Below are 12,328 nucleotides of genomic sequence, written 5' to 3' on the forward strand. Positions count from 1 at the left end.
GAACTTTTTAAATATGCATTTGAAGGGGGTATACTACGAACATTTTTTAAATAATAAGCTTGTAAATAATAATGGACGCAAAACGGAAAAAATGCACCTTTATTTCCAAATAAAATATTGGCATCATACATTGTGATAGGGACAACATTTAAATGGTTTCATAACCGAGACAAACGGGCAAATAAAATACATAGGTTTTAATTATGGTAGCATGGATTATTTTACAGCTATAATGGACGAAAACTGAGTAATAATGATTTTTTTCCATTTTTTTCTTATTAATCCTGTTAAAATGCATTTATAAAAAAATAATTCTTAGCAAAATGTACCACCCAAAGAAAGCCTAATTAGTGGCAGAAAAAACAAGATATAGATCAATAAATTGTGTTAAGTAGTGATAAAGTTATTAGCGAATGAATGGGAGGTGAAAATTGCTCTGATGCATAAGGTGAAAAATCCCCACGGGCTGAAATAGTTAAGGTTACAGAACATTCATGACAGTCAGTCATGAACATCAGGAAAGACAGCTTTCATAATCTCTCCATATAGGTTTCCTATAAGGATCTGGGAATAGCTCCTACTTGGGGGCAAATGCATGCATTTGATTGGGCGATGGAGTCATGCTGTGCATAAAGAACTATCATACACTAGTCTTGCAAAAAATTCACATATGTTCCGATCATTATGAGCTGTTTATACTGTAATCCCAAATTCAAATGCACAGCTCTCATCAAGTCTCCTCAGACTCGCATAACAATATTGTGTGAGCTAATGTTAACGGACATTTTATCATAATGGTGCATTCCCATAAGCATTTTAATAAGCCATTCAGAAATGGCAGTTGCTCAATGAGTCTAGGCTCCAGCATCGCTCCTAACAGGACAACTAGACATTCTTTCAGTTATGTGTGGAAGTGCAAGCCCACATTTTATTTCCTGTGTACGTGTGTAAAAATGTGTGTAAAAATGTGTAACAAAGCATAATGCCATTTGTGTCTCTATAGTAGGCAGTGTAATGAGAAATCCAGAATTATATTTTAAACAGATTTTTACGTTTACTCTTTGTGTCTTTTTCATTTGTCTCCTAGTGAGCGCGTTCAGGTCGGATACAGTATTTATTCAAGAAGGCCCAAAGGACAAATGAACAGCGTGATACTGTAGAAGCTGCCTAACTGTTTTTGCAGCAGGTCTTAAGATAGATGTGCATGGATCACATCAGACCTGCATAACGCACAAAGGGAAGAATTATGTGTTGTTAATACATATGTGGTACATATGTGGTACCACTTTATTTTAGGTGCTATAATGTAAGGTTAAAATGAGCTCTCTAAGTAAAAGCAACACATATTTAGGCGTGGTATGTAAACAGATTTAGCATTAAAAAAACAATTTATATTAATCTGAGCTTCTGGTAAGACATTGATGTGACAGTGAAGACTTACCTGTGAGGGATAGTAAATTGTTCTGTTATTTAGTTGTATTGTCATTTCAAATTGTCATTTCAGTGTCAGACAGGAACATATCAGTCCAGGCCTTGAAACGGATGTGCTCACTCATGTTAGCAACATGTTTTGCTAACAGAACCTGTGCTATTTGGCAACATTAGGAACATCTCTTATAAGCAACAAGTCAAGGAAGAGCATAGGCCCCAGCCGGACAGTTGAGATTACGCTCCACTGTGCATTAAATCCCACCTGGGTGTCACTACTCTGACCAATTTGCTGTAGCTTTCTAACATCTACTCTGTATCTTATATTATAAAATGCCCAAAGTGTTTAGTCAAGTCTTGATTATTGTGTATAAAGCCAATGTCTGTTACTTAAAGAGTAACTGTCAGGCTGCAAAAGCTAATTTAAACCTCTATTCTCCTGTGTTAAACAGTTTAGAAGGAAGCCAAAAAGGCAATACTGAAGTTAAAAATCTCTCTTACTTTTGATGTGTGCTGAACAGCAAGGCTGTTATTCCCAAGCTCTTAAAAGTACAGTTTCCAGGGGTGGGCGAGGCGGGAGTCGGCCCGGGCGCAGTGAGGGGGAGGGGCGCAGCGATTGATATGGGAACCCTGGCCACACTGGGATTCAGCTGCGGGAAAGGGGTCCCGACTTCTCCTTCCCTCTCCCTGGGGGCCCCTCCGTGCTCCCCCCTCAACTGTAGAGAAAGCGCAGCAGAAGAGTAGTAGGAACAACTCGCCTCCATCCCCTCTGGTCTCCTCTGTCTGCAGCACCTATATTCTCACTACTTTCTGATCATGTTGTCAGCTCTGCTAGAGGGAATGGCATGAGGAATCAAAAATGGGGGGAGAAGAAAACATGCAGGAGTAAGCTGAGTTAAGTTGCATAGTTTCCCTGCAAGTAAGGCTAAGAAACGGGAGCTGGGCTATCAGTAAACACTTCTGTTACAGGATATAGCTGAGAATTCCTATGCATAAGGTCACTGTTACATTGGGCTTGATTCACTAAAGCATGCTAAGTGTTAGCACGCCAGTGAAAAGCCCCTTAGCACGTGCAAACTGCCTCTCCACACGCTAAAGTTTTGCGCGCAACACTTCGCGTGCAAACTAGCGTGTTAAGCATTGACTTCATGTACTAAGGAAACTTAAGTCACGGCTTATCACGCGAACGGAGTGTAGCGCGCAGCACCATACGCACGTACCACGTAACGCCGCACGCACGCTAAAATAGCACACAAACAACAACAGCGTTGCTCGTGCAAACTACTTAGCACCCTAGTTTGCATGTGCAAAGCCTGAACACGTGCTAACTGAGTTAGCACTGGTTAGTGAATCAAGCCCTTTAAGGTAACAGGTCATACCAAGGAAGCTCAAAGCAAGTTATGTTGCCAAGACAGATACGGTCTTGAATGACTGACAGTACAGAAAGAGCATAATAAAATCAGAAATTATACAAATAAATGAAAAACTAGGTGTTATTTATGGAAACAAGCCATGTTACGTAGTCATTTAAAATATGAACTATTACAGATCGCAAAATTATTAAAAAAAACCCATACACTTGCTATTTAAAATGACCAAAGCCTCAATGTTAGATTTATGTCTGTTTGCTATCACAAGTGTAACAAAGAGATTGATACATTCGTGAATTGGACTCACCAATGGAAAATCAGATGTACAAAATTTAGAATGAATTAGAATAAAATTCCGATTTCAGTGGAAATTCTATTTTGCAAAATGCTTCCCAAAGTGTCTGCCTATGCAGGGTTACTGCCACATTGCAGTCTGAGTATATTCTTAGTAAATTCTCTACAGCTCCAGCCCCAGGCAGAGTCGTGTACATGTAGCATGTGGTACTTACAGATCAGATTCTGCCTCCATAAAGGAGATGTAGCTAGATGGGTGCCTGGCCACAAGGTGCTTTGAATGGATGGCAGTTTGGTCAAATTGCAGGAACAATAAAACAATGAAACATTTTGAAAATCTTGTCACGAAAACTGCAATTAAATGTAACAATATACTGCAGAACTGATCTCATCTCACTTCCAACAGTCAGTTATCTAAGTTTACTTAAAAAAAATATATTCAACAGTATGCAGTTTAGTTAATCATATCCAACTTACTTTTTATGCATTCAGGAAAACTGAAAATGTGAAGGAAAAAGATAAATTGGTGAAAGTAAAATTCAGTTTAACCTGATACGAAACTTAAATTGAGTGTTAGTTGGCGCAGGCGGTGGCAGCCCGGAGGGGAGTTAACTCACCTTGGCCCGGTGCCTCTGGCGCCAGTGCTCCATGCCACTCTACATCCTCTAGGTACTTACTGCTTTACAGCCAGAATAAGGAAATATCAGGAATGGAAGGAGGAATTATGGAGAGGATTTCAGCACTGGGGCCAGAGGCAGCAACCAAGGTGAGTTGTCCCGCATCAAGTAACACCTACGTTTTCACCTCATCCTTAGAAAGAACACACTATAATGCAAGTCTTACCCATGCATGCAAATAAAAGAAAAGCAGAAAAATTACTTCTCTGTATATCACTCGGACTTGCATAGCAGGAAGTAGGTGGTGAATGCCTGAATAATAACTTTCATATATAAAGCACAGACTTTACAATACAACTGGCTCATGGACTGCTACGAAGCAGGTTTTTGATCATGTAGGACACATGGGAGCTCAGCTTTGTTTTACTTGTGCTCTCTGTATCAGTCTTTGTCAGAGGTTCATCAGAATCACTCTTCCCACAGGAGCCAGTCTCTTGGTTGTGAGCTGTTGAGAGAAGGCCTCTTGGCCCTTGCGATAAACTTGTATTACAGGAGGATTTCTGAGCTGCTAACAGATAGCGCTTTCTCCTATTGATTTTATATTCATGGATTCTTTCTTCTTCCGCTGCTGGGTCATCAAGAGCCCCCTCCCACCTCAGGCTTTCATTGACCAGGACTTGTGTTGTGGTAGATAAACCATTAGTGTCATCAGATCCATTACTTGCTATCGTTGTCATGACATCTGAAGGGACATTGGATTCATTTGTTGTCCTGGCCTGCAGCTCTGAAGATGGAGGAATAACAAGGTGATTCTTTGCACTCTTTCTGGCACTCCTATCTGCAAAACATTAAACAAAAATAAAACTGATTAACTGATTAACATTTCTACTAAATGTCAGCAGTTTTTCAAAACCAGTGTAAGAACTGGAACACAACAGGAGTAGTAGTAGATGCCCAGATGAGGGATTCTAAATAGTTGATCTGTGTAATTGATACACTGGCTCTGATAAATCTGCCCCAGTCTCCCGAGTGGTTGCTAACCACTGCCACCCAGTGCAAGAAACTCACTGAAAGGTTACTGATCACTGTTCAGCCATGCACAGTAGCGTAGCTAAGGAGCTGTGGGCCCCGATGCAAGTTTTACATTGGGGCCCCCAAGCACTCTATACCTAACAATTGATACGGAACACCAAAACCTGCCAATGGCAACTACAGTGTCAGGGGTGCAAGAAGGGGATGGGGAACAGTGTGTTAATGATTACCACTATTCAAAGCATCTATAGAAGTGATTATTATGAGCACAGGACCAATAGAGAGCTAATACTGTGCTTAAGGGAGGGACCCTCAGGGCCCCACTGGCCCAAGGGCCCGATGCAGTTGCAACCTCTGCATCCCCTATTGCTAAGCCCCTGGCCATGCACTAATCCATCATGTGACGGAGCAGGAGGCAACAAAGCTGTGGTGTAGGCTTACTCTATTACTCTGTGATGCATTGGAAGTATCCGAGCCTATGCAAGGGCAGCAGCGCATTACTGCAAGGACCGTGGAAGTTTATGGGCGATGCAAATAGTGTATATAACGGATCGTGGTGCGTCGTGGCGCGCATACAGGGACTGACCAGAATCCCACTGACGTACTTCCTGTCCAGCAGGGAGTACGTCACTGAGTGGGGGGTGTGGCGCTTATGCATATGACCCTATCAGCGCACTCTGCCTCAGGGTCATATGAGTGTGGTGTTTTGCCTTGTGGTGTGATGCGGCAGGAGCATTGCACTGCACCACAATGCAAAAAACAAGTCCATATGCCCATCATTAGCATTCTTTAGGGAATAATAATCCAACATTTGTACCCAAAACTGCCGTTTTATATGGTCGAACAAACACAGAAAAAAAATGCAGGTATATGCAGATACCATGCCACTGTTAGAGATCTTATTCCATTTCAGATCATTTTACATACATATCTCTTGTAAGCTGTCACTTGTATTGTAATGTTGTAAAAAAATATAAAAATCAATATAACGTGTATGGTAATTTGGTCAAAAAATATTAACACAGAACAGCAAGTAGAAATTATGAATCTACAATGCCTTTAGCACAGGGGCTTTTGGAAACTTTAAAGTGACTTGAGTGCCATCTAGTGGCCTCATCTTTATGTTCAGTTTTACAGTGGACAATAAATTCCTATATTCATAACCACTATTCTTCCAAACTATTTCATTTGTAGACCCAGGCATCAGAGCCAGACATGGGTCTCAGGCCAGGGACACCCTGAAAACTTTCAAGTGCGGTGTCAAAGAGGGTCAGCAGATTTTAATTTAAGTCTTACAGATTATTGGAGGTACACTATTTAACCGCTTAACGACCCTGCGCGGCGGCTGGTCTTTCCTTTGTTTCCATGGAAACGGCCACTCGTTGGAGCGGCCGTTCCATGTCAGTTCACGGAGGTAGTCCCCGTGAACAGCCTGCGAGCCTCCGATCGCGGCTCGCAGGCTAAATGTAAACACACGGGGAAATAATCCCCTGTGTTTACATCGTACGGCGCTGCTGTCACAGTCCTAACAGAGGCGGTACAGGACGGAGGGAAGGGGAGGGAGGGAAGGAGAGGGAGGGAGGAATAGCACCGTGGAGGGGGGCTTTGAGGAGCCCCCCCCCCCACGCTAGGCACAAGGCCCCCCCAGCAGGACATCCCCCTAGTGGGAAAAAAGGGGGGGGGGGAAGTCTGATCGCCCTGCCTGCCACCTGATCTGTGCTGGGGGCTGAAGAGCCCACCCAGCACAGATCATGAAGATCTCAGCCGGTCCTTAAGGGCCCTTTTCCACTACGGCGTTTGCGATGGCTGAATCACAAAACCGCAAACCGCTAGTGATTTTTCAAGTCGCTACAGTTTGCTTTTAACATAGGAATCGCGGTAGGTCATTTCCACTACCGCGATTCGTTTTTTACCCGATCGCGATGCGGAGCGATTATTGCCGCTATTTTGCTATGCAGTGCATAGCATAGCAAAATCGCGATCGCAAACGTCGGAAAATCGCCACAAAATTTTGGGCATTTGCTGAATCGCAATCACTAGCGTTCAAGTGGAAAAGGGCCCTAAGTGATTAAATGGGAACCCGTCATTAAAGGATAATTCAAGGGTGTGTAATTAGACTGGGAATTAAAAGGCAATAACCTATGTAATGTATACCTGTATTTTTTTTCTTCTTCTTGTTATCAATGTAGCAGCAACAACACTTCTAATTAGTCTTCAGACTCTCTCTTAAAGAGAATCTGTATTGTTAAAATCGCTCAAAAGTAAACATACCAGTGCGTTAGGGGACATCTCCTATTACCCTCTGTCACAATTTCGCCGCTCCTCGCCGCATTAAAAGTGGTTAAAAACAGTTTTAAAAAGTTTGTTTGTAAACAAACAAAATGGCCACCAAAACAGGAAGTAGGTTGATGTACAGTATGTCCACACATAGAAAATACATTCATACACAAGCAGGCTGTATACAGCATTCCTTTTGAATCTCAAGAGATCATTTGTGTGTTTCTTTCCCCCATACACTGAAGTTTCAGGCTGCTCTTTTCTTCTTGCAAACAGCTTTGCCCTTGTTTGTAATTCCTCAGTATGTGAAAGCCCAGCCAGCTCAGAGGACGATTTATCCAGCTGATTAGAGCAGCTTCTCTGTTCTCTCTTATCTAAATAACACACAGGCAGTGTGCATAGAGGGGCCAGAAAGGGTGAGTTCATAGCAGAACCACAACACTGAAGAACTTGGCAGCCTTCCAGACACAGGCCGACAAGTCTGACAGGGGAAAGATACATTGATTTATTACAGAGACTGTCATAGTAGAAAGTGCTGCAGTTAGCCAGAACACATTAGAATAGCTTTTGGAACATGTAGGATGATAAAAAACAGGATGCAATTTTTGTTACGGAGTCTCTTTAAAGGATACACGGGGTGACATGTGAGATGATGAGCTAGACATGTGTATGTACAGTTCCAAGCACACAAATAACTAGGCTGTGTTCCTTTTATTCTTTCTCTGCCTGAAAGAGTTAAAAATCAGGTATGCAAGTGACAGTTTCTGTCCGGGTCGGGACCGGGTCAGACTGTAGTGTAACCCTTAGGGCTCGTTTCCACTGTTGCGGTGCGGAATCGCCTGGATTCCACCGCGGACGAAATCGCATGCGGATGCGTTTCCGCATGCTGTTTTCCCCGCGATTCCGCATGGCTAAGAAGCAGGCGAATTTAACCATGTCACTGCCTGTGTAAATTGTCATAGCAGTACATGCGAAATTGCATGCGAAATCGCGGGGAAAACCGCATGACAAAGCCGCATGCGATTTCCCTATTAAAAGCATTGCGGGCGATTCACCCGCATTCCAGCCGCACGCGAAATCTGACGGCTCTGCCGTGCAGATTTCCCCCGCACACCAAAACGCACCCGCACGACGCACAAGTGGAAACAATCCCATCCACTTGTATTGCCTATGCGAATCCGCATGCAGTGCCTGCATGCGGATTCGCTATAGTGGAAACAAGCCCTCACAGGTAAAGAATTACAGCTGTAAAGCACTTTTCTAGCAGGAAATGGCTTCTGAAAGCAGGAAAGAGATAAAAAGAGTCAATAATACATAGATTTTAGTTCTGGCATACTTCAATGTATGTGTCATTGAGCAGAGACAATGTAACAGTAAAAACTTAAAAAGTAGATTTAAAAATAAAATAAAACTGGGAGAAATCTAAAAAAGTCATTTTTAAGAGAATGAGGGTAGATAGAATTGTTTATCTCATCGGTTTATTTTCACCTCGGATATCCTTTAAGTCACAAACTAATGCCCAGAATTAGTTGGAAGATAGTTAGAAAAAAGCTCCACTTGCATGAGCCACAAAACAGAGGTCCACTACACAGATGAGTGGATGGACCACTTGCCCCAGGAGCTGGCTTAGGCCACATACACACATCAGACCATAGTCTTTTGAAAATGAAAGATCACAGACCAATCTTACCACCCTTCATGTAGTATGAGAGCCATACTCTACACAGTCTTTTCTATGGAGCGGATCTCCCCATCAGAAAAAAATCTTTGCAAGATGCTGCACACACAGATGCTGTACAGACACAAAAGATCAGTATCTGCAAAAGATCTGTTCCTGCCAAAAATCCATTCCTGCAAATTGCAATGATAGTCTATGAGATCTGCAGATCATCATACACACATGATTTAACTGACATTCATCTGCAGATCAGATCCACCAGGATGGATTTTCAGATCTGCGGATGATTTCTTGATCTGCAGATGAATGTCAGTTAAATCATGTGTGTATGATGATCTGCAGATCTCATAGACTATCATTGCAATTTGCAGGAATGGATTTTTGTCAGGAACAGATCTTTTGCAGATACTGATCTTTTGTGTCTGTACAGCATCTGTGTGTGCAGCATCTTGCAAAGATTTTTTTCTGATGTGGAGTTCAGCTCCATAGAAAAGACTGTGTGGAGTATGGCTCTCATACTACATGAAGGGTGGTAAGATTGGTCTGTGATCTTTCATTTTCCAAAGACTATAGTCTGATGTGTGTATGCACCTTTACTCTACTCCCTCTCCCAGTGCTGCAGCTGCACCTCCTCTTGTCAATAGTATGCCACTGGGCAATACAGGCATGCAGAACCAGAGGAGCCACCTACCAGCACTTAGGCCTAGTGCACACCAAAACCCGCTAGCAGATCCGCAAAACGCTAGCGGTTTTTGAAACACTTTTTCCTATTATTTCTGCTACCGTTTTGCGGTTTTGGGTAGCGGTTTTTGTGTAGCAGATTTCATATATTGTTACAGTAAAGCTGTTACTGAACAGCTTCTGTAACAAAAACGCCTGCAAAACCGCTCTGAACTGGCGTTTTTCAGAGCGGTTTGCGTTTTTCCTATACTTTACATTGGAGGCAGAAACGCCTCCGAAATCCAAAAAATGCTGCAGCCTGTATGCGTTTCTACAAAATGCCTCCCGCTCTGGTGTGCACCAGCCCATTACAATACATTACCCACGCATTTCCACAGCCGCAAGCGGCTGTAAAAACGCAACAAAACCCGCTTGGTGTGCACCAGCCCATACTGTGACATTGGGTCTAAGGCCCAGTGCACACCGAGCGGTTTTTGGAGCGATCCGCCGGCCGCATCCGCCTGGAAAAATGCTTGGCTAATGTATTGCAATGGGATGGTGCACACCGGCGGTTTGAGGTTTTTGCCAAGCCGCAAACGCACCTCCTGCTGCGCGTTTGCTAAAAAACCTCAAACCGCCGGTGTGCACCACACATTAAAATACAACAGCCAAGCGTTTTCACTGGCTGATGCGGCTGGTGGATCGCATACAAAATCCGCTTGGTGTGCACCCGGCCAAATATCTGCTCTCTGTTCCCAAAACCGCTAGCGTTTTGACGATCTGCTAGCGGTTTTGGTGTGCACTGGGCCTAAGAAGGAGAGAAAGGAGATGCTAGTCTTAAAGGTAACCTTAAGCCCAAAGCCCTATAGCAGCATAGGGGGAGCTATTGTGGCTGGGAACGTGAAGAATCACTCGCGTTCCCAGCCTGTCGGGTCCTGACGGCGAAACCGGAAGTGGTCTCCGGCGGGGACAGGAGGATCGGAGCGAGGCTGCGAGGGCACCGGACAGCTGCAGGGGGCTATTGGAAGCCCCAGGTGAGAAAAATTCATTTTTTTTGGCTTAAGGTTCCCTTTAAATACTGACGATACACAAGACCCCGAATCAGTTGAGGGTACGGCAAGTACTCGACTGGAGAGTTAACAATCGCCAAAAGCAGGATTTCTGCTATCTGCCCATTCTTTTTAATAAGCTGGAATCTGACTAAACTACAGTTACTTCCCACATTTGTGCTCTCTGTATGATATGAGGCAAGAATATTTATAGACTGGGCACCATGCATATTTAACAATATGTAGCCACCCAGCTCAGTAGCCAGTTCAATTGGGCAAGAAAAAAACAGGCATAGCTGTGTGCGATTGCAAACAACATGGAACTATAGAAAAAAAATATCTGTGGACTGGAAGCCATCAGCGTCTTGAAAACTTGTAATTCAAGAGTGGGAAACTAGCAGTGCTAAGAAGACCTAGACAACGAAGACCTGAGGGAAACAAGTAGCCAAGTAAAAGTGCCAGCAGCCAATTTATTGGTAAACTGGTATGGTGGTCTTTTGATAGGTAATGGTTTTATTCAATAATTGATATGCGTGTGCTCGGGCAGTCTCATGTGTTACACATTCTTCAGCCAATATAATGTGTGTCAATTGTGTAATCTAGCAAACAATGTCATTGATTGCAACTCAATTCAAGAGTAGTGATTATTTTACTGCCTTGCACCTATCAGTTTCAATCAGATTTCAGCCAAATGACACCACTGATTGTACTGATCAGTGCAATGCAAACCCATTGCGACTTAGGCCACATACACACATCAGACCATAGTCTTTGGAAAAGGCAAGATCACAGACCAATTTTACCCCCTTCCATGTAGTATGAGAGCCATACCTACACAGTCTTTTCTATGGAGCTGAACTCCCCATCAGACAGAAATCTTTGCAAGATGCTGCACACAAAGATGCTGTAGACATTCAAAAGATCAGTATCTGCAAAAGATCTGTTCCTGCAAAATATCTGTTCCTGCAAAATGCATTCATAGTCTATAGCTGAGTACACATGTACAATAACGATCGTTTAAAAACGAACGATAACGACAATCGGATCGATAATCGTGCGCTCCAAATTTTCCAACGATCGTTTTCTTGGACGATAACGACCGTTATCGTTCAATCCGGCCAATCCAACCCGGCGGATTTTTTCGAGAGATAATCGTTCAATCGTTGCCGTGTGTACAAAGATCGTCCGATAATGATTATCTGTGGAGTAGTACGCATGTTCTTATTGCCTGTCATAACGTCACTTCTGTTTGCGCACGCATTTTTTTATCGTTCGTCGTTCAGTACTTTATACTTATATCGTTTACGTGTGTACACAATCGTTGATTACGAACGATCTTTTCGGTCTAATTTGAATATCGTGTAAACGTCACGAATCGTTTGTAACGAACGATCTTTATCGGACGTGTATACGAACCTTATGACATCTGCAGATCATCATACACACCTTGTTTAACAGACATTCATCTGCAGATCAGATCCACCAGGATGGATTTTCAGATCTGCAGATAATTGTCTGATCTGCAGATGAATGTCAGTTAAACAAGGTGTGTATGATGATCTGCAGATCTCATAGACTATGAATGCAATTTGCAGGAACGGATCTTTGGCAGGAACAGATCTTTTGCAGATACTGATCTTTTGTGTCTGTACAGCATCTGTGTGTGCAGCATCTTGCAAAGATTTTTTTCTGATGGGGAGTTCAGCTCCATAGAAAAGACTGTGTAGGTATGGCTCTCATACTACATGAAGGGTGGTAAGATTGGTCTGTGATCTTTCATTTTCCAAAGACTATAGTCTCATGTGTGTGTGAGCCTTTAGGATTTCCTGTTGCTCCTGCCTGCACCCAATCAATAAAATAATGGCCTTTCCTGTGCAAAGTTCAGTTGTTATTTTGATGGAAATCAGTTGACTGAGGCACATG

General features: G+C 43.0%; 1 protein-coding gene across 4 annotated transcripts in view; it reads right to left on the minus strand.

Moving 5' to 3' along the window:
• Positions 1-12,328, minus strand: part of LIAT1 (ligand of ATE1) — a 140,332-nt gene that overhangs the window by 111,758 nt on the left and 16,246 nt on the right. For 3 of the 4 annotated variants that reach the window (XR_011026233.1, XR_011026232.1, XR_011026234.1), the window contains exon 2: positions 3,972-4,547. Coding sequence is in view for 1 of the 4 variants with exons in the window: in XM_068268623.1 (XP_068124724.1) it covers positions 4,072-4,547 (476 nt within the window). In the remaining 3 variants the exon portion in view is untranslated. Of the gene's footprint in view, positions 1-3,004; positions 4,548-12,328 lie in introns of those variants that run through there. The other variant, XM_068268623.1, reaches the window with a different exon arrangement.

This window comes from Hyperolius riggenbachi, chromosome 2 (genome assembly GCF_040937935.1).
Source record: "Hyperolius riggenbachi isolate aHypRig1 chromosome 2, aHypRig1.pri, whole genome shotgun sequence".
NCBI lineage: Eukaryota > Metazoa > Chordata > Amphibia > Anura > Hyperoliidae > Hyperolius > Hyperolius riggenbachi.